This window comes from Camelus ferus, chromosome 6, assembly GCF_009834535.1.
Source record: "Camelus ferus isolate YT-003-E chromosome 6, BCGSAC_Cfer_1.0, whole genome shotgun sequence".
Classification (NCBI taxonomy): domain Eukaryota; kingdom Metazoa; phylum Chordata; class Mammalia; order Artiodactyla; family Camelidae; genus Camelus; species Camelus ferus.
Window position 1 is genome coordinate 84,641,889 of NC_045701.1, and position 21,612 is coordinate 84,663,500.

Here is a 21,612-nt window from a genome sequence, read left to right on the forward strand (position 1 = left end):
CACGCTGCGGAAGGAAGTCCCGCCCCCGTTCGAGGCGCCGCAGCCTGATTCGCTGCCGAGCGGGCAATCTTTTTCAGTGCAGGTGCGGAGAGTGCGGTGAAAAGGTAGGTGGGCTTTGCTGAGCCGGGTCTTCTCCCGGGCTTAGGGACGGACGGAGCCGGTGGAGTCCGCTGAGCTTGATTTGAAAGGGCTCTTATGCTAGCTCACGCACGGGTACGGAAGTTTTCTTGTATTCTTGATTTAGTTTTAGCGCAGGGACTGCTTGCTTATTGGACATCCACTGTGTGCCTGAGCCTTGCAGTCATTTTAGCATTTAATTGACAGGGCAACCACCGTGTACTGGAAATGCTCTTTTCCCCAGTTTTTCGTGCCTGGCCTTTTGTTCACTGATGGTTGGGGTGGGCCGGGCTGCCTCCAGTCATCAAGATGGTAAAATGACATTCTTTCTGAATCAGTTTTAGACTGACAAGAAAACAATAGATGCCAAATTTCCTCATTCTTCAGAGTAGGTTGCTTGAAGAGTCTTAGACCTGGCAAAAAAATTGTCTCAAAACCAGGTTTGTGCCTCAATACCTAGCTCAAAGTATGAAAGTGTTGAGGTTGAAGTGGCTGGGAATTCGAGATAACTTCTCTGTAGAATGTTGTTTGAAATTTGCGACCAAGATTGAACAAAGTATAATTCAAGCTTATTTCAGCAAACATCTCCTTGTTCAGGGTTCTCAAATCTTTTGCTAGGGTGAATAACACTTTCAGCTCTGCATTAGATGAAGAGATTTACTTTCTTGTCTTAGTTCCTCTCCTAGATCGCAGGCTCCTCAGGATATCCCCTCTCATCGTAGAGTCCCCCAAAATGCCTCATCAGTGCCGGCTGACTTAGTGAGTCATAGATATTTGTTGAATGAATGAGTGAGTAAGCAGTTGAACTTAGCTTAAGAACAGGCTCCTCCCCCTCCCCTTTTGCAGTCGAACCCAATACCAAAAGTGACAGATTACTGACCTGGTCACATAGCATCTGTTGACAGTTCATAGCAGCTTCACCTGTAATTGCCCAAAACAGGAAACAACCAAAATGATCTACAATAAGTGAATGGCTAAACAAACTGTGTTATATGGTAATCATTTTGCAATATATACATGTATTAAATCGCATTGTATACCTTAGATTTACACAATGTTGTATGTCAATTATGTCTCAATAAAGCTGGGAAAAAACAGTACATCTATACTGTGGAAGACCACTCAGCAATAAAAAGGAACAAACTATTAATACAACTTCAGTGGATCTAAATGGCATTATGTTGAGCGCAAAAAGCCCATCTCAAAACATCATATAACATTCTCAAAACGATGTCATTTTAGAGATGGAAAACAGTTTAGTGGTTTCCAGGAATTAGTAAAGCCAGGATGAGGGTGAGGGGTAGTTAGAGGATGGGTGTGACTATAAAGGGAGATCTTTGTGGATGATGGAGTGTCTTGATTGCAGTGGTGGTTACACGTGTAGTGAAATGACATAGAACTATATACACACTTTCTTCCAATGGCAATTTCCTGGCTTTTAGCTTATTCTATTATTTTATAACATGTGATCAATGGAGTTAACTGGGTGTAGGGTACACAGGGTCTCTCTATACTAACTTTGCAACTTCCTGTAAATCTATAATTACTCCAAAGTTCAAAAGTTAAAGAAAAAACTACATCACCCCTGTTATATTCTTATCACAAAATATTTAACCTGAATCTAGTTATGATTAGTAAAATAACACTAATAGTAAAAAAAATTAATAGTGAAACAATTAATTTGCTATTCTTTCTTAAAGGGAAATAATTTTGGCATTTTCTTTTATCAGATGATGTGAAATAATAACAAACATGTATGTATTGGTCTTTGACCTCAGTGCCTAACACAGAGCTCCTAGAGCCTTTGTAATTTCCTAAGTGATGGGTGCAACTTACGCAGAGCTCCTAAATTCCTTGGAATTTCCTGGGTGACTGGAACATCTTTTGTTCTAATGGGCTGATTCTAGGTGGGGTCCTGGTTGGGGGCTGGTCACCAGAAAGACCAAACTGTGATCAGCCCCATTCCCCAATCCTCCCAGGACAAGAAAAGGACTAAAGATCAAGTTAATATTCAATCATATCAAAACCTCCATAAAAGTCCCTAAAGTATGGAGTTCTGAGAACTTCCAGGTTGGTAAAGTAGAATACTTCCACACACTGGAAGGGTGGAACACCACAGACTCCACAGGGACCGAAACTCCTGAGCTCGGGACCTCTCATGGGTATCTTTTCATCTGACTGTCCGTTTGTATCTTTTCATATCCTTTGAAATAAATCAGTAATAGCAAAGTATTTTCCCAAGTTCTGTGAGCCTTTTGGCAAATGATGGAACTGAAGGTGGAGGTCGTGGGAGCACCCAATTTGTTGCCAAATTGGACAAAAGTTGTGTGTAACCCGAGACCCACTACTTAATGATTAGCATCTTAGCAAGAGAAGTCTTATGAGTTCGAGCCCTGAACCTGTAGAGTTAACTCCAGTTAGAGTCAAAATTGAGTTAAATGACAGGACACCCAGCTGGTGTCCACAGAGAACTGGAGAATTGCTTGGTGTGGAATTGCTTGGTGATATCAGAAGTGGTATGAGTGACAGTAGTACAGAAAAGCCCTGTTTTCCCGCTCAGACGGTAAAAGTAATTTATGCCTGAGACATTGTAATTTATTGAGAGCTTTGCCCAGACATCTGAAGAAGCTACAAGTACCTTACATAAAAAACATACCTACAGACTGAATCACTATGCCCCTTACCTTTGTTCATGGTGTTTTTTAATGTCACGCGTGGTCTTATGGTACTGTCTTTCCTGTTCCGTAGGTTTTCTTTCTAGCTATCTTCTAGTGATAGGAAATTCAGAAAAACCAATCGACCTGTTTCTCCAGGTGGGAGATATCCTTGATGCCTCAAATTCTGCCAGGAAAGTAGAGCTGACATCAAGTAATACGAAGGAGGGGCTCTTCCAACCCATTCGGAAAGCCTCTCCCCTGTCTGTCCCATGGGCAGTGTCACGCAGCATCCAAAGGAAACTGGAAGAATTTTTGCTGAACTATTTGGGGGTGTCGTCCTAAAAGTAAACAGGGGTGGGAGGTGGGGGACAGGCAGGATGCTGGGTCTGGTCCCTCATGTCCTTGTCTGGCACGAGGGGCAGAGCCTCATTTCCTGGGACAGTCAGGGATATCCCAAGCAGAGGCCTCTCCCGCCCCTGAGTCTCCTACTTCTTTCATTTCCTTCTCCTCCTTTCCCCGTCCAGCTTCACAGAGATTTGCACTTTGCTCTTTCTTCTCTTTATTCATTCTTTACTCCAAAACATATTTACTAAGTTCCTGATCTAAGAGAAAAAAGATTGACAAATCCACATTTTTCATGAGACTTATTCCACTAGGGGTGAGGGACAAAAACAAGTAAACATAATAAAGCACCAATTTTCTGGTGCCTATGTGTCCCCAAACTAAGGCACATCAAGGTTAATTAACTTGCCCAAGGTCACAACTAAGAATTCCAACCCAGGCACTGGTCAGAGATCGTGCTATTGACCGCCACCCATGCTGCCTCCCTGGTAATTTCAGTTATGGGACTAGGGATCTGTGCCATTTGTCAGCCAAGGTAAAATGTTTTGTGCAAGAAATCTGTAAATCTTGGGGCGCAGGAGAGGGATGATCTCATACAAAATAAAATTCCCAAGAATTGCAGTTGAAGTTTTATAAAAAGGAGGACTATGGACTTCTCACACTTCCAAGAAAGGGATTTTGGAGGGAAAATATTGCTCCTGGCGCTGGGATATGGTGGATTTAGTCTTTCCTGAAGAAGACCCGCCCACACTCGCCCCGTGCAAAGGTAAGGCCTATCTGACACCAACCCTGGGATGAGAATGACTCACCTACTCCTTTGACTTTTGAGGTTGGATGTCATCCAGGGTGGGACTGTATAGCTGGCTGGACCCCTCAGCAGCCTCACTCTGAGCAGGACTTCTGACACTGCTCTGTGCTCTCCGGCAATCACTTCCCAAGGTAGGCAGGGGCCTGGGAGGTGGGGGAGGAGAGGGAGCAAGGGGACTCCACTCACAGCATCCCTCTCCGCCTCCATCCAGGGCTGCTGTCACTGTGATCGGAGGCGAATGTGCTGGGAAGGGGCTTAAGCCCATCTTTACCCTGAGACTTTGGGAGCCACAGGTCTTGTCCCAACCCAGGTTACTCCAAAGCCCAAAGACAGGCTGGAAGGGCAGCAGGCAGGGGACAGAGATGGAATATTAAAGACGGACAGAATCCTGGATATCAGGGAGCCAAGCAACATCACTATTAATTTTAGAAGCTGTGGCCTGTGCAGATTTGGGGGCGTTGCTGGAAGTGACCCCCAGACGGCTATAGGACAGAGGCCAGGGCTCAGGGCACCAGAGAGGTGCCCCGTCCCCTGAATGCATTATAAGTCAGAGCACTTTTAATTTTCACTTTTCTCTTTCTAGGAAAGATCATGGTGGCTGTAGACTCTGCACCTAGTGTTCCCACACGGCCGCCAAGATGTCAGCCAAAGCCATAGAGGATGGGGAAGTTGCTGCTGCCGACGCCGTCCTGCCAGAATTTGGGTCGGATGGTGAGTGCCCTCAGGGAGGCTTTGGCTGGGGAACCCAGGGCTTGGGGTGCCAGGACAAGGGCAGAGGGGGTCAAGATCCTGGCCTGGAGCTGCCACTAAGGTGCACAGCGTCCGAGCAAGTCTCTTCCCTCCTGGGCCTCCTGGGCTCTGTGAAGGTAGGAACCTGCCAGCTCTCTGTTGGTGCTGGGTCTCCCTCTCTCTGTCTTCTCCTTGGCTTCACCTCCAAGTATTCTCGCCATCTCTCGGCACAGCTGCCACTGAGGTCACCTCCCCACATCAGAGTTCTTGGGGGTTCCGGGAAATGGTGGAGGGTGCTGTGTGGGGCCTCTGGTCCCGCAGCTGCCCGCGCCCCTGTGAGCTCACCTTCTGCTTCTTTTCCAGAGGAGGAGGAGCTTTCCCAATCATCCATCCAGGCCTCTGATGGTTCTACTCCTGCGAAGCCACCACAGGGGCCACCACAGGGGCCACCTCAGGGGCCACCTCAAGGACCAGACGGATCTGGCTCTGACCCCACCGACCCACCCAAGAACAGAGGAAGTAATTTTACCCACCATGCAGGTAACAGCCCTGAGCACCAATCCACCGGACCTCACCCCACCCTCACTGCCCAGCTCAGCCTTCTAAATTGTCCGTGTTAAGGCCCACGTCTCTGATATAATTTCTATGAGAAAAGGTGCACAGTGCATGTGGGAGATGAAATAAATAATGCTCTAGAAACAGAAGGACCACGCTCAGGTCCTAGCTTTCTGAGTGACCTGGAGCCAGTCAGCTGCCCTCTCTGGGCCTTGTCTGTTTTTAAGCGCAGGGGTAGGATTAGATCACTGTCAGGGTTCTCCCAGCACCGGGGACAGGCATGCTGCTTGGGCTCCCGGTCAGCCGGCGGGGCAGGCTCAGGCCCAGCGCCTTGCCAGTTCAAGTCCACTGTCAATGCCTGACTTGTTGGCCCCACAGCACCCAGGTCCTAGGTAAGTTTCATTTCTCCAGTCCTGCTCCTCCCTTGATGCCCCAGGGGCTGGTCACTACTGGCCTCCCAGGACACACCCTCACAGAGCAGTCTCACCTCTAAGGTGGGGCCAGTCCAGGGCCGGGGCAGCAGAAGGCACGCCCTTTTTTCCTTAGTTGTGGCAAAATACACATCGTACTAACTTTACCAACAAAAGCATTTGTCAGGGAACAGTTCAGTAGTGCTAACTACATTCACATGATTGTGCAGCGAATCTCCAGAACTCTTTTCTCCCCAAACTGAAACTCGGTACACATTGAACATTAACCACCCATTCCCTCCTTCCCCCAGCTCCTGGCAACCACAGTTCTCTCTGTCTCCATGAATTTGACTACTCTAGGGACCTCATATAAGTGGAGTCATACAGTATTTGTCTTTTTTGTGACTGGCTTATTTTGCTTTGCATAAGATCACCAAGGTTCACTTATATGTCAGAACTTCCTTTTTAAAGCTGAATACTATTCTGTTGTCTATATAGACCACATTTTGATTATCCGTTCATCCATTGATGGACACTTGGGTTGCTTCCATTTCGTGGCTACTGATAATAACGCTGTTGTGACGTGGGTGTGCAAGTATCTCTTCCAGCCCATGCGTTCAGTTCTTTTGGATATAAACCAGAAGTAGGATTGCTGGATCATATGGTGTTCTAGTTTTAATTTTTTTGAGGAACTGCCATACTGTTACTCATAGCTGCTACACCATTTTATACTCCTACAAACAGTGCTCAAGGGTTCCAGATTTTTCCACATCCTAGCCAACACTTGTTATTTTGTGGGTTTTTTTTTTTTTTTTTTTGATAGTAGCTATCCTGCTGGGTGGGGAGTGAGATCTCATTGCAGTTTTGATTTGCATTTCCCTGATGATCACTGACGAGTTCAGCATCTTTTCATATGCTTGTTGGTCATTTGCATATCTTCTTTAGAGAAAAATGTATTTGAATTCTTTGCCCATTTTTAAATCAAGTTATTTGGGCTTTTTGTTGTTGTAAGAAGTCTTTCTATATCCTGAATATTAACCCCTTACCAGACATATGATTTGCAAATATTTCCTCCCACTCTGTAGGTTGCCTTTCCACTCTGTTGACAGTGTCCTGTTTTAGTCAGTTAGGGCTGCTGTCACAAAATGCCATAAACTGGCTGGCTTATAAACAACAGAAACTTATTTCTCACAGTTCTGGAGGCTGGGAAGTCTAAGATCAAGGCCCCAGCCAATTCAGTGTGTGGTGAGAGCCCACTTCCTAGACAGCTGTCTTTTCATAGTAACCTCCCATGGTGGAGGGAACTAAGGAGCTCTCTGGGGTCTCCTTTAGAAGGAAATTAATCTCAGTCATGAGGGCTCTGCCCTCAAGACCTAATCACCTCCCAAAGGCTACCTCCCAAGACCATCACATTGGGCATTAGGTTTCAACATGTGAATTTGGGGGGGGGGGCACACACGTTCAGACCATAGCATGTCCTTTGATGCACAGAGGCGCACTCTTAGGTCATACATCTTTCTCTGAAATACTCATTCAGTGCCTCCTTGCTGCCAAGTCTGTACCTGGCACTGGGGGAGGCAGCAGTGAATGAGGCTTGGCCCTTGACCTGAAAGAGCAGAGACGTTGGAGAATGACATTGCCTTACGGGAAGAGAAGAGGCGCGCAGGGAGAGGATAGTGTGAAGCCAGAGACCGTCTGGAGGGATGCAGTCACAAGCCATGGATCTCCGGCAGCCACCAGGAGCTAGGAAGAGGCAAGGAAGGATCCTCCTCTAGAGCTTTCAGAGAGAGCCTGGCCCTGCCTGCACCTTGATTTCAGATTTCTGACCTCCAGAACTGTGAGCAAATACGAGAGAGTAAATACCCAGCTTGTAACTGGTTACGGGAGCCACAGGCAGTTGATACAGGCACACATCAGGAGGCCAGCGCCGCGCACTCACAGGTGTTCTTTCTGTCTCCAGCCAGGGTTGGTGCTGCTGTGATTGGAGGAGGTGAGTCTCTTTGGTACAATCTCAAGCCTCCATCTGCCCCTGGCCCTGAGTCCCTAGAAGCACCTGGCCTTGACCAGCCCAAGAGTCCCTTGAGCTCCAAGACGTGGGTGGGTAGGGGTGGAACAGGCAGGGGACCGAGGTGGAACACTCGAGGTGACAGGAACCTACCTTGCTATGAAGGAAGCTAAGCAAAGCCATTCACAAACCCATGTCTAGTCTCAGCTTCTCCCAAGTGCAAACCGTGAGATCCAGGCGAGTCCTTTGGACTGTCTGAACCCGTGACTCCTCCCCTTGATAGCAGGGCCAGAGGTACCGCCAGAGGGTTCTAGGGAGTGTGCCAGCTGAACTGTGTCCCTTCCTCGGAACTGCTTCACAAACCCTCTAGCTCATCCGGTGAGCCCAGAGGTGTCCAGCTGTGCTTCTGACGAGCATCCTCCAACACGGAGGCCAGAATTAAGGAAAATGAAAACACTGTGTCACACTAGCCACTGTCTCAAGTGTTCAACAGCCACACACGGCCACCATTGTTGGAGGGCGCAGATACAGACCATCTCCTTGTCGCAGAAAGTATTGTGCCTGCATTCTCTGGAGATATTAGGGACCCCTGGGGGATGCTTATATGCGGCTGCAGGGCAGAGAGCCGAAGTCCCCACCCCATCACCTTTCCAGAAGAGCAGCTCTGTCCTTATTCTGCCGGCCTTATGCTTGGGGAAAAGACGCTATTTTCCCCGCCAAAAGGGGACGTTTGAAGACCATGCTTGTTTCACCCTAAGTGATTTCACCCAAGGGCATCTGAGGCCCAGGGAGGACAGGTGAGCCTTCCAGGTGTCACAGCAAAACAGAGACATGGACAAGCCTGAGATCCAGGTTCTCAGGGGGCCCCATCCACTCACTTGTGTGCACATCTACAGTCCTCTTTTGCCTCGGGCCTCGTGACTCTCACAAGAGTAAAACAGATGCCCCACCTCACCCTCCCAGGAGGGTGTCAGGAGGATCTGGGGGAGTCCATCCCCTGGGGCCAACCGCAAAGCTCCTTTCCTCCTACAGTTGTGGCCGTGGGGGCTGTGCCGGTGGTGCTGGGCGCCGTGGGCTTCACCGGGGCAGGAATTGCCGCCTCCTCCTTAGCGGCCAAGATGATGTCGGCGGCCGCCATCGCCAATGGGGGCGGAGTTGCTGCCGGCAGTCTGGTGGCGACTCTCCAGTCCGTGGGTGAGTGTCTCAGCAGGGAGAGGTGGCGGTACAGGGTGGTGACAAACCAGCACAGGATTCAGCCCAGGGGCTAAGCGTGAGGCAGGGCCTGTCTGCTCCCTCCAGCTTTGTGGTCCTTAGTGTCCTTGGTCCTTTGTCTCTCCCTTACTGTCCCCTCTTCTGGTTGGGGGTGGGGGTGGTGGGACTAGGGGTACAGCCCAGGAGGTCTGCACTCCCCATCAACCCTGCAAAACCTGGGCCACTCCCTTCCCTTCTCTGTGCGCCGGCCATGTGCTGTGGAGGGGGAGATAGCCTGCCGGTCCCCAGAGAGTCCGCCTTGTCGCTGGTAGCTTCACCCCCAGAGTTCATGTCTCCTCCCTAGGTGTCTCCCGCAGCAGGCACCCTGGGGTTTCAGGCAGTAGGGGAGGGAACAGGTATGGGATGTCTGGGTCCTGGGCCTCCTGAGGGTCCCCGGGGCCTCTGACCCCCATACTCTTGCTGGGACCTGCGGGGCTGCCTGCCCCCGTGCTCTGATCCCCTCCTCTCTCCTAGGGGCAGCCGGACTCTCCACGTCAGCCAACATCATCTTGGGTTCCGCTAGCTCAACTATTGGGGCCTGGCTGTGGGGTTTAAAAAAGGCACCTCCTTCGTCTCCTTCACCAGGACCCGGCACTAAAGCGAAGAGGGGCTCCCAGGTTGGAGATGACCCTCCAGGGCCTCAGGATGATACTCCCCCAAATGACAAGTCCCCTCCCTCCTAAAATTGTCCACAGAAGCATGAGAAATAAAGATGAGATGCCGTGACCTCCACAAGTGTCCATGCTGTGCTCGTGTGACGGGGCAGGGGCAGCGCCCATGCGGGGCCGTGCGGGTGAGCAGGGGCTCTGCACCAACGGGCACCGGCATCCGTGGCTAGAAGCCGGGTCTGTTCCCAGTCCTGACACTAACCTGTGACCCTGGGAAGGTCATGTCTCCTCTTTGAGCCTCAGTTTGCTGCTCTTTGGTTGGGGACTTGGACCACATGTCTTCCAAGATCTCAGCCAGAGGCTGTTATAGGATGGCTTGGCTCCGGGGCCAGTTTGAGCCACTGACCCTCAGTTACCAAGCCCTTTATCCTCAAGAATTATTGCCCCCTACCTCCGCACCCAAGACTCCCAAGTTTGGCTGTATCATGACTTTAGAAGTTCAGCAACAGTGTGTCTGCCTGGCCTGGTGCCCCTTGGGGCTCTTAGAGCAGGGAGAGAAGTTACATTTCTCAGGGATCTCTGTCCCTACTGGTCCAGAGCTCAGGGTCCTCAGGCCCCAAGTGAGACTGGCCAGAACCTGCAAGGACATGCGTGCCTCCACCCCTGGTGGGGCTCCCAAGAGGCCGGTCACTGCAGAACATTCTTTGCCAAAGGTCCACTGGATGCCTGGCCCTGGATCAGGTGCTGGGTGTTCTATGCATATTGACCCGCGTCTACCACATGCCTGCCTATGCAGATAACCCACATCCAGCTTCTGGAAGGCCTGATTCCACTTTAGACTTGAGTCTCAGATCTCAACCTATTGGCTCCAGGACCTCAGCTCAGGTCCCCACTGTGGCCTTCACACTTGTCTTCCTTTATCGCCCCTCCCTGACCAGGCTCTCTCCTGGGATGCTGCCTCAGCTCACTCCTGCAGCTCCCAGCTGGCCTCAAGGGCTCCATCCCAAGCCCCGCGGCTGCACGGGATCTGAGGGAACCCTCTCTGCCCAGGCGTGTAACAGAGAAGAACAAACCTGACTCCGTATTGAATCTGTTCCTTCAGCGCGAACCTTTTGCTCCGTTGCCTGTGCTTAGTCTTGCAGGCTCTGCATGTTTTGTAAAAGATCGTTCGCCTGTAGCCTGGAGTACGCAGCGTAGCCCGTTCTCAAGTCTCTGGCCTTCAAAATTATGACTCTTATCCATTAGTAAGTTGCAGAACAGAAAATAACATTTGTCTTGTTGGAGGTTTAGAGGAACATTATGACCAGACCTAGGTGGACAGCTGCAAGAACTAAGGATTCCGGCACCAAGAAGTTTGCAGCAACCACCCACAGCCCCACCCCTTTGAGTATAAAAGAAGCCTCAGGTAAGATGGTTCTTTGGAACATTTGTCCACCATCTTCTTAGTCTGCTGGCTATTTGAATAAAGTCAAAAATTCATTGCCCCAACAACTCGTCTCTCAGTTTATTGGCTTGTTATGTGGTGAACAATCCAAGGTTGGACTCTAACAGGTGCAGTGTTGGGGGGTCAGGCAAGTACATGGCTAATCGTGTCAAGGGACCTGTGGTCAATTACAATAGTGACCACATTCTCCACCGCTCTCTGCACCAAGGTGCCTTCAATCTGCCTGTACAGCTCCTCTCACCAAGAGCTGGGGTTTATTTTCCCTCCCTTCCAATCTGGATTGGCCTGCTGGAGAACAACAAACGTAAGGACAGAATGGAGTCCAAAGTCCAGACACAAGAAATAGCCCAGCTAAGATCCACAAAGCCAGCCTGCAGCTAACTGTGGATGTATGAGGGAGCCCAGCTGAAACCAGAAGAACTACCTGCCTAAACTACTGACTCACTGAATCACGAGCTAAATAAATATTTTTTTAATTCACTAAATTTGGTAGGTGTTTGTTACCCACCAATAGCTAACTGATATCATGACACAATGTGTGTAGTCTGTTGAGACATTCAAGCTACATAGCAAAGTGGCAGAGAAGGAGGAGATTAATTCTCATTGTAGCTATCTGGGAAGACTGCCTGGAGGAGGTGCCATTTTATTTAAGGGTTATGTAGTTATAAGTCATAGAATCTTGACTACAATTGGTTCAGAGTTCAAGGGAGTTTATTGGCCTGCTGAACTGAAAAGTACAAAGGTAAGTGGGCTTCAGGCAAAGTTTGATTCAACAGCTCAACATTGATGCTGGTTTTTTCTATCCCTTCTCTCTGCTTTCTGAGGCATCAGCTTTATCCTATGGCTGCCAACACTTATGGTTACAAGAGGGCTGTTAGCAGGCCCTGGAGGCTACCTGCTGCTTTATTCCCATCTCCCCCCAAAAGAGCATTTTTCCATGAACCTTCCGCTGAAAAGCAAGGAAACTTCCTTCCCAGGTATGTCTGGTAGATGTTCCTATTAGTATCTTAAACCGAGTCATCTATTTATTCCTACAGCAGTTACTTTGGCCCAAGGGATGGGATGTGATGATTGGTTTCATTCATTCTCAGCTCACCTTTAGAGGCTGGGAGGAGGACTCAGGTCTCAGACAAGCCCAGGGTCAGGGCAGGGGCTCCAGGACCTGAAAGAAAAGTAAGTTCCTATTTCAAAGAGAACAGGAGCCTGGGACTCTGTGTGGCCAAAGACAGTGACTGTCCCCTAGACAGCATGAGGTGTGTCCTCTGAGGGAAGCCCAGGCCTCCAGGGCCCTTATGGGGGAAGGCAGAGCAGTCCCCCGGTCAGGTGTGCTGCATCCTTCTCCATTTTTTTAAAATCTTCCTCCTGCTTCAGCAGTTAGGGAACAGCATGATGGAGCTGAAGGCAGGCCACCAGTAGGTTTTCGTCTTTTTATTTATAATTTTACAAAATGGGATTGTATTCTTTTCTAATGAAAACCAACATTCTACTGCATTTAAATTACCTGAGGTGGGACTTGCTGATAACAGGGGAGGCTGTGCATATGTAGGGGCAGAGAGTGTAGGGGAAACCTCTGTTCTGAACCTCAGTTTTCTTCTGAACATAAAAGTGCTCTAAAAAATAAAGTCTATTAAAATTATCTAATAAATATTCAAATGCATTCTGCTCTTAAAAATCTAAATGACTATAGATGAGGCTAAAGTTGATTTGGATCCAACAAGCATCACCCCCATTCTCACAATCCCTCACCCCCACTCCCAGACCTAAGTGCTGCCACAATTTGGTAAGTACCTTTTCATGCCCTTTTAAAGTGACTTCCACTGATAGATGATAGACAGATAGGTAGATAGACATGAGCTAGACATGTAGAGATATCTTCCCAGAAAACATTTAATGTAGTGCTGTTACGTGCCTTTTTATTGACATAGTGTAGTTTAAACTCATACAGACTGTTCTGTAGCTGACCCTTTTCTATTCCATAGGTCTTTCTCATTGCTTTTAACCACTGTCTAGCATTCCATGGTAATAATACACCACACTTTATTTAGCCTTTCCTCCATTTTACTAATACTTGTGTAGCTGGATTTTTTTTTAACTTTCCTATTTTGGAGAAATCTCAACTTAAACTTCAAAGCTGAGAACAGTGGGGGACAACGACCCCCACTTACAAAGAAAGCTCCTGGTCAGACCTCTTGGGGCTAACAACTCTGTGACTCTCGGTCCCTCACACTCATATCCAGCCTGTGTAAGGGAGGGCCTGGGATTCATTGGAAACAATGCTTTAAAAGGAATTTGTTCAACGTGTATTTGCTGATTGCCCCCAATGCTCTGGGTGCTGTGACACATGGGTTAATAAGACAGAGACCTCCTCATGGAGCTTTGACAGGGGTGGGGGCTGGAGGATGCTTTAGATTTCTTGGTCAGGATCTTGGAGCCCCAGGGGGCAGGGACTGTAAGATCTTTGAGACCTGCAATGGTTGTCGGGTCCATCTTGGGCTGTCGGTCCACAGTGGGTGGGCAGTGGAGGAGAGGCCATGACAGTGGGAGCTTGCCAGTGTGAGGAAGCTGCATTCCTGAGGGTCACATGGAGGCTTGAAGAGTTAATGGGCTTGAGCTGTCTTGAGAAGATTCAACCAAGAGAGTGCCTGCCTAGGTGTGGAGACCCAGGAAGAAAGAGTCATGGATGCAACAGGGGCAGAGGGTAGGGAGTGAAGGAGAGCGGGTCCAGAGAACTCAGGTAAAGAGCAAAATGGGAGGCCCCCTGGGAGTCAGCGAAGAAACTACATTATGACTGATGAGCTTATCCATAAAATGGGGATGATGATACCTCTTTGTGGGGTTGTTGTGAAGGTTAAAATAATACAGACAAAGCACTTCATGCAGTGTTTGGCTGAAAGCAAGAATTTGGCCCTGAGTGCCCGTTTTTTGTTTTTGTTTTTGTTTTTAGGAGCCCTCTGCTGATGCTGTTGCGATCTGATTTTGGCGCCCCCTGGTGGGGAGGATTCAAACTGCCAACTTTTCATAGGCTCTTGGACCCTCCTGTCAGCAGGGTTCACTCACCTGCAGGGTCCTTGATAAGGGCAAACCCCCGTGGCTAGACACCTCCAAGTCTGTGCTCGGCCACTGCTCTCCAGCCATCCTGGACTCCCCTCGGACCCTCTGGGCAGTGCGGGGATCGAGTTCTCAGCTCCTCCCTCTGCCTGCCTTCTTCCACCTTTGGTCCACGGCAAACAGTCCCAAGATCTAAAGGGGCAGCTCAGCCCCAGGGTGGTCCCCTTGCCCTCCTTCCCCAGGGAGGCCTGCCAGCCAGTCTCCTGCCTGTCCACTTTACATGCCTAACTCAGATCCTTGTCCTTGCTTCCCTCAAATTCCAAGGGATTCACTTCAGGCTTTCCAACGGGGCCCCACTGAGGTGCAGCGGGGCCAAGCACTTTCCCACGGGACTGGGAGAAAAGCACTGGCCACCAATGCCCTCTCAGTTTCTCTTCCTCACTCTCCGTTTCCTTTCCTCTCCAATCTCAACTCCCTAATTCATTCCTCTACTTCTTTCAAAACAGGTTTTACATCTTCCTGGCATACTGGTCCAGCAGAGGTTAGAAGGTGAAGGTTCTTGGCACATAATTGTACCACTTCCTTGTCTTTGAACTTCAGTTGAAATAGCAATGAACATTCAGCGAGTGCCAAGAGAGTTCTGCATTTAACATTGATATGTGGTGAAAGAAGAAAAGCATGCATGGGAGGAATCAACCCTAAATTCTGGAGGGTGAATACCTGTGGGGAAGGAGGCAGAGAAAGGAGGGAAATTAGAAGGGATTCTCAGGCTGTGTAAATTGTATCTGTAACGTTTGAAGTCCTGAGCTGAGTGGTATGCGAATAAGTGTTTGTTTTATTATTATCTCTAGCTTTTGGATGCCTGAAAATATTTCATGTTATGTACGGCCGTGGTGGTCTATGGCTCTTTCAACAATTTGCCGTGACGGCAGCAGAGAAATTAAATGGCATGTGGTAAGATCTTTGGGTCAAAAGTGATGAGGAAATTGACCTCTGTAATAACTAAATCTGCTCCTTGGGGAAAAGAGAAGAACAACAGGTATGGTTTCATTTTCCTGCGAAAACGAAAGCTATCTCATTTGCTGCCTGCATCATGTGAGGCTGTGCTTCAGGAGGGGTGGAGCTGCTCTAAATACCCTGCATCAGATCGTCCCAGATCACATCAAAACTCCAGACCACGGAGTCTGTTCCTCGATTCTCTGGGTAAGACAGGGAGGGGTGGGCAAGGGCTGCTTCTTCCTGTGGCCCCCGTGCTCGGGTAAGTGGTGGGCTCAGCGAGTGGAGGGGAGACCTGCGGGGAGCCACTCGAAGAATTGTCTCATATTTCTCACCGGGATGGCTGCAGTCAGAGAAGCTGGGTCTCAGGAGGAAAGGGACTTCAGCCCCAACCTGTCCCTGAGCTCTGGGTCTCTGGGATGACTAGCCTAGTCCATGCCCAGTTACCCTCAAGCCTCGAGGCCCGGTGGGGTGGAGACAGGCAGGGGGAGAGACGAGTGTTAGGAGGAACCAAGTCAGAGACCATCCAAGCCCACGCTTTGGAAGCCGGGGAACCTGGATCTGGTTGCGCTTTGCCCCACAAACCCTTGTCACCTTGGGTGAATCCCTTACCCTTTCTGCGCCGGTGTTTCCCCCTCAGAACATGGGGACAGTAGTCTCATCCTTCCAGTTGTGTTAGTGAGGAGATGGCGTACAATCCAGAACAACCTGGCTATGGTATATGCCTGAAAACCGTAATTGGTTCTGACTTCCTAATTCTAGTACCTTTTCAATTGCTCCATGGAGACTTTTGGGAGTTCTGGAAATATTTAAGTATCTGGCATTTGGGGAGGAAGGAAGCAGCTCATCTGGGGAAATAAAATCTCCTGCAATTCCCGCCTTCTCCTCATACAGGTCCTCCTGTAACACCAGCACCCACCTGGGACGCTTTCCGGGCCTGCTGCGCCCACAAGCTCAGAGCATCCTCTTTATCCCCTGGAGCCCCTTGGGACTTTTAGGGCGGTGGGTGTGACCCCAGTTCTGGTGTCCCATCACACCATCAAAGCTCCACCCTTTTGGCAGGTTTGGTGTTCGTCCATTTTGGAGCCATGGAATTTTCCCAGGCATTCATCTTGGCCTCTAATGTGGCTTCCAAGATACTGTCGGCAGGGAGTCTGGCCACAGTGGGTGGGGCAGCCTCCAGCGGTATCCTGGCAGGACTCCCTTCAGTGGGTGAGTATTCCTGGGGGAGCCGGTAAGGGACAAGGCTGGGGCCAGGGAGGGCACAGCACAGGGTTCGTCCCAAGGACCCACGGGAGGGCAGGGCGGCGTCACCTGCAGCCTCCCTCCCTCACCTGTCCTTCCCCTGTGTGTCTACTCTGCCTTCCTCTCTGAGAAGGGCCAGAGGGAGGCAGGACCGTGGCCAGGGGTCCAGGGGGTCTGGGCCCCCTTCCCTGTCCTGCTTAGATGGAGGGAGGGACCCTGCTGGTAAACCCCACTCTCTGGCTCTCATTTCCCCTGGATTCACCCCCAGAATTCACCTGCTTTAGGTTTTTGCCTACACGTCTAACCAGCCTTTTGCAAGTTTGTCCTGACGGATCTGAATGTTGATTTGAACACAATTCTTGAATTCAGGCCCGTTTTGTTCATTAGTTCTTGCAGGCCACCTCTCTGCATGTATTTATTTATTCTCGCTGTTCATCTTCCCTTTTGCCTGTGATTTTCCCCTCTCTCTCAACCTTTCTATTACGTTCAACATGTAACTGTTTTTCATATATGTTCTCGCAAAATGGGTATTGTTTGTCTGTTTGCACGTGTTTTAATTTACACACAGAAGAGTGTGTTGTAGATCTCATGGTCTTGCTTTTTTTCCACCCTGAGAACTGTTTTTGAGATCCATCAGGGTCGCTAGGTGAGCCTGTAATCTTTGCTTCTAATCTCTGCAAAGTGTTCCCAGGTGCATCTGCCACTATTAACCTTTCTCTCCCGTGGGGTGAACACCGGGGCTCCTCCAACCTCTGCCAACACAAACAGTACAGCATAGAATCGGGGAATGGTGCCTCTGACTGCTGCCTGACTTCTGACCTCTGACCTCTGACTCCTGGGCACTCATCCCCTCTTCTTTCTCAGGGCTCCCCGTGTCAGCCAATGCTGCCCTGGCTGGGGCCACATCAGCCCTGGGATCCTTGATGGCAACACTGAATGGCTCCTACCTGCTAGGAGTCCCTGCTGCAGCCCTGGCTTCCCCACTAGGAGGTAACCTGCCCTGGGTGATAGACACCCCTCCTCGGACCCTCACCCAGTGCAAAGGAGTGTGACAAGAAAGTTAGAGCCTCGGCCACGGCCGGCAGTTCTTCCTCATTGTCAGAAATAAGAGGACTCCTCAGCTGATGATAAGCAATTCATAACATGAAAATAATCAGAACAACTAGATTTTCTTAAACCCTGTGACGCCCCCATCACTATGCCTACCGCTTGACATTTATCAATTTGTTTAATTCTCTTAACAGCCCCAGAGGAAGTTGATATTGTCCCTTATTTACACATGAGGGAACTGCTGTCCAAGGGCCCAGGGCTGGAAGGTGGGAGGGGCCGTTACTCCGGAGCCTGGGGACAGGAAGTAGAATGGAAATTCAGGGCTCCTGGGCCTGCGGGGGGAGGCCTCAGGGCAGGGCAGGTTCTGAACAGCCCAGAAGGGCCAGGCCACCTGCCCCGAGGATGACAGCTGGAGGAACCCAGCAGGCAGGCCACCAGACAAAGAGCGCCCTCCCTCCCTGGACCACTTGTATGTCGGGGACCAGATATGCCCAGCTCCCAGCTGGCCTGGCATCACTTCTCCTCCCAAACAATGATGCTGAGACTCGAATACCCTCTAACCAGACTCTTGACTCCTGAGTCTCTGGCCCCATGCCCCAACCAGGTGGCCCCTCTGATCACTTAGGGTTTGCCTTTCACACTGCTACCTCTTTATTGCCTTCACCATCACCCTACAGCTCTCTTCTTGGAGAGCTGGCTGAGCTCACCCCTGTATATCTTGCTATCTTTAGAACTCAGGTCCCCACTAGCCCCAAAGATAGCAGTCCTGGCTCCTATGGCTGCAGCAGACCAAGACCTCTCTGTCTGCCCTCCAGGGACTCACAGTGGTGGAGAGCCAGCCCAGGCACCCCTAACACTGCTCCAGAACTGAGAGTGGCTCCAGCCACATGGGAGCAAGGATGGTTCTGATTGGGAAGATCTGGGGCAGCTTTCTGGAGAGGAGGACAACGAGTGGTCGGGCCCTGAAAAGTCAGGAGTGTTCAACTCATTCAAGCACCGTTCTCAAGCAGCAGTCAAGCATTCAGAAGTGCTTGCCCTGATTTCAGCCAGGTTGTGCAAAATGAAAGGCATCTCTCCACATGAGGACTAACTGCTGTCTAAAGAGCCCTCTCTGGGTGATACAAGGTCATATGGCGCCCCACTGATGAAACACTGCCCCTACTGCAGATGCACTAACGCCCTGGCTCAGAGAGCATGACACTCACTTCCTTCGCCTCTCCTTGCCCCAATCAAACCACCCTGCCCTACATGACTTTGCTGAGTAGCCCAAATTCACGGAGAATCCGTGCTGCAGCCTCACGCCTTCCTTCTCACATCTGTCAGGCTTTGTTTGGTTTGTTCTGACCAAACCTGGCTTGGAAGGCAGAGAGAAAGAAAAAGATAACTTCTGGTCTCTCCACGAACAACCCCCATCCAACCCATCAGCAGACAGATTTTGAAAAACAAAACAAAAGTCCTATCCAAGGGTTGCATTTTCTGGAACAAGGACCTCAAACCTTGATAACTCTAGATAACTCTACGCCAAAGCGTGCAGATCCACGCAGGACGGGGCATTTGACTCCCCAGCAGCCCTCACCAAGCTCAAGGCTGTGGGATCCACATTCTCAGGAGATCCCACTTCTCTGGGTGAAGCAGGCAGGGGTCCTCTGTTCCTGTGTCTCCCAACCTTGGGCAGCCGCCTCCCCATAGGTGAGCTGTAGGCTTGGGGGGTGGAGGGACGGCCAGTGTGGATCCACTCACAGAAAATTCTTTTGGTTTCCAGCCAAGGCTGCTGTAGCTGCAGTAGGAGGAGGTGAGTCTCTGCCGGAAAAGGCTCAAGTGCTCGTGTGTCCCCTAGACCCTGGGATTTGGGTAGCAACTAGCCTTGTACAGGCCCAAGCATGTGCAGGCCTCCTGTATATGGGAGGGGAGGAGGTGCTGGAAGAGGAAACTGAGTGTCTTGGAAACTCACATGGTGGCAGCCCCAGCAGGGGACCAATCTCTTTGAAGGGCCTCCACTTTGTGACCCTGGGCATGGTTTTGAACTACTCTGAATTCAGCTTTCCTTGTGAAAAATGGGCCAATGTCACCCATGCAGGGTTAGCCACGCAGGTTATTCTAGGACAAGACAGGCACAGAGTTTGAACACCAGAGATGCATTAAGGAGAAGCCATTGGCTCAGTGACTCTGGCTTCTGATTGCTCTGTGGTGATGCCATGGAGGCCCAGAGTTCAGATTCAAGCAGAGCTCGGAATGTGCGCCTTGCTTATGCTAGGCCCTAGGAAAGATCTGCTTGTGTTAAAGATTCCCTTAGGGAAGATAAGAAGCTTGCAGCCTCCCCTGCCCCCACCCCACACCCCACACCCCACCTCCTGCCGTCCATGCTTGGAGTCTCTCCCAAGTTCAGACTTCACTGCCTTTTCCAGACTCCCTGAAGCCCCCCAAGCTTGACCTTGTGTGTGTGTGTGTGTGTGTGTGTGTGTGTGTGTGTGTGTGTGTGTGTGTGTATGTGTGTGTGTGTTTAGGGGTGGGGGGGGGTCTGTCTCCTCCTTGACCCAGTTCCTCTCCCCCTGCAGCCCTGGCCGTGGGCGCTGTGCCGGTGGCGCCATGGGCTTCACCGGCGCAGGAATCACTGCCTCCTCCTTAGCGGCCAAGATGATGTCAGTGGCCGCCATCACCAACGGGGGCGGAGTTGCCTCCGGAAGCCTGGTGGCAACTCTGCAGTCTGTGGGTAAGTGTCGGTGGGTAAGTATCACTGGCAGGGCTTGCTGTTGGGGGTGAGGGAGAAGGACAAGGGCCTCAGAGCATCCAGCCCAGATCTTAGCCCTGGTGAGCCCCAGTCTGCCTGTTCCTTTGTCTCATCGTCTATTGTTTCCTTCTCTCTCTGGTTTCTTCTGAGGGGGATGGAGGAGGGTAGGAAGGGGCTCTGGCCTGGCATGTGCTGGGTTTAGGTTGACTCTGCCCAAGGTCATCTTTCTGGGTTAACTTGGGTGTCTCTGTCCCACCCGGGGTTCAGCCTTCTTCCCTGCAGAGGGAGGCAGCTCCCAGCTCTGTTTCACCACCAGGGTCATGCCTTCTCAGCAGCTGCCTGCGGCAGCCCTCCCACAGCAGAGATCCTGGGGGTTTGGGGAACCGGAGGAGGTTCAGGTGGGATGGATCTCTGGGCCTGAGGCCCTCCGGAGGGGCCCTGGAGTTCTATTCTGCAAGCTGCCCAGCCTGCCCAACCCACTCTACTCACCCTCTGCTTCTGACCCAGGTGCAGCTGGACTCTCCCTGTCATCCAAAATCCTCGTGGGCTCTGCTGGGTCTGCCCTTCTGACCCTCATAGTGGGCTTGAAATAGCTCCCTGCCACTCCCTCTGCAGAGACGAGGACTGGGTGGGACCCTGCCTGCCAGCCTGATGCAGTGTGGGAACGGTTTTGGGGTGGGGGAGACAAGATGCCAAATGCTGCATCCCCAGAGGAAAATAAGAAATAAAACTGAGTTGTTGTAACCATCCGGATCCCTTCCTTCTTGCCTGCCTAAAGTTGGGGTGGGGGAAGGCTCACTTCTCTAGAGCCACATGGTGTTGGGGTGCAGTGAGCTAGAAGTGAGCTAAACATGAAGACTGGAGGCTGTCCCTGCCCAGCTTCCAACACTGTATGTGACCCAGGGCCGGTCACCTCGGCTCTGGGCCTTCATCTGTCCCTCTCTATATAGGGAAGGGACCTCAGTGACCTCTGTGGTCCCAGCCAGGGTGGGTGTTTGGCTCAGTTCTTGTGCAGGGTCAGAAATGGAGAGGGGAGGGAGCACCCTGCTTGGTGCCTCATTTGCACTTACCCCTCACCCCCATATCCAATGGCTATTTCCTGAGTGGTTGGCTGAGACTTAGAAAGTAAGGGCCCCAGGATGTCACTGCTTCCTTCCAAAGTCAAAGTCCAGTGCCCCAGCCTTTCCCCTCCAACAGCTAGAGGGAAAATCTAGTTTGTTGGGGGCTCTGTCCTTTCTGCTCCAGGGCCCTGGTCCCTAAATGTCCTTTTTCCCACAGAACAAGGTTTTGCAGAAACTTCTCATCCCAGAGCATCAGGAAATTTGCTTATGCGCTGATTCGCTCCTTTTCACAAACTCTTTGGGCACGTGCTGTGGGTCAGGCACTGGGCTGGGTGCTAGGGAACATGGCCTTTCCTAGACAGCACTCATGGTCTGCTGGGTGGATGGGCCAACAGGCAGACAGCCACTGAAGCTGCCTTCTGAAGATGCCAGAGGCCAGTCCAGAGGGAATGCACGTAGCAGCAGCGTCTTAGTCCGGTCATGCTGCGGAAACAAAAATACCACAAACTGGGTGGGTTCTAAGCAACAGAAATTTGTTGATTATTATTATTTTTTTTA

At 50.7% G+C, this 21,612-nt stretch overlaps 2 protein-coding genes across 4 annotated transcripts; both read left to right on the top strand.

Annotated features, from left to right (window-relative positions):
- Nucleotides 1–9,606, top strand: LOC102517947 (interferon alpha-inducible protein 27-like protein 2). 3 transcript variants are annotated; one of them, XM_014558806.2, is made up of 7 exons: nt 1–104; nt 3,946–4,055; nt 4,508–4,635; nt 5,017–5,193; nt 7,579–7,608; nt 8,656–8,817; nt 9,349–9,606. In XM_014558806.2, exons 3-7 carry the CDS (start codon nt 4,563–4,565, stop codon nt 9,555–9,557), a joined length of 651 nt encoding a protein of 216 aa, XP_014414292.2. In that variant the 5' UTR covers nt 1–104; nt 3,946–4,055; nt 4,508–4,562; the 3' UTR covers nt 9,558–9,606. The 3 variants fall into 3 exon arrangements, with proteins under 3 accessions (XP_014414292.2, XP_014414293.2, XP_006184279.2); XM_014558807.2 differs by lacking the exons at nt 1–104; nt 3,946–4,055 and adding an exon at nt 124–3,882; XM_006184217.3 differs by lacking the exon at nt 1–104 and having other exon boundaries at nt 3,889–4,055.
- A 5,418-nt stretch (nt 9,607–15,024) lies between these two features.
- LOC102517707 (interferon alpha-inducible protein 27, mitochondrial-like) lies at nt 15,025–20,740 on the top strand. The gene is given in 7 exon segments (XM_006184216.3): nt 15,025–15,177; nt 16,033–16,182; nt 17,080–17,205; nt 19,028–19,057; nt 19,821–19,841; nt 19,844–19,975; nt 20,501–20,740. Coding segments are annotated over 6 exon segments (519 nt in total). The 5' UTR covers nt 15,025–15,177; nt 16,033–16,058; the 3' UTR covers nt 20,587–20,740.
- The last annotated feature ends 872 nt before the right edge of the window (nt 20,741–21,612 follow it).

Excerpts from the sequence above, each read along its gene's own strand:
- LOC102517947 (XM_014558806.2), top strand. The coding sequence starts at position 4,563 with ATGTCAGCCAAAGCCATAGAGGATGGGGAAGTTGCTGCTGCCGACGCC. Across the intron at positions 4,636-5,016 it reads GCCAGAATTTGGGTCGGATG|AGGAGGAGGAGCTTTCCCAA; the intron begins GTGAGTGCCCTC and ends CTTCTTTTCCAG. Across the intron at positions 7,609-8,655 it reads TGCTGCTGTGATTGGAGGAG|TTGTGGCCGTGGGGGCTGTG; the intron begins GTGAGTCTCTTT and ends TTCCTCCTACAG.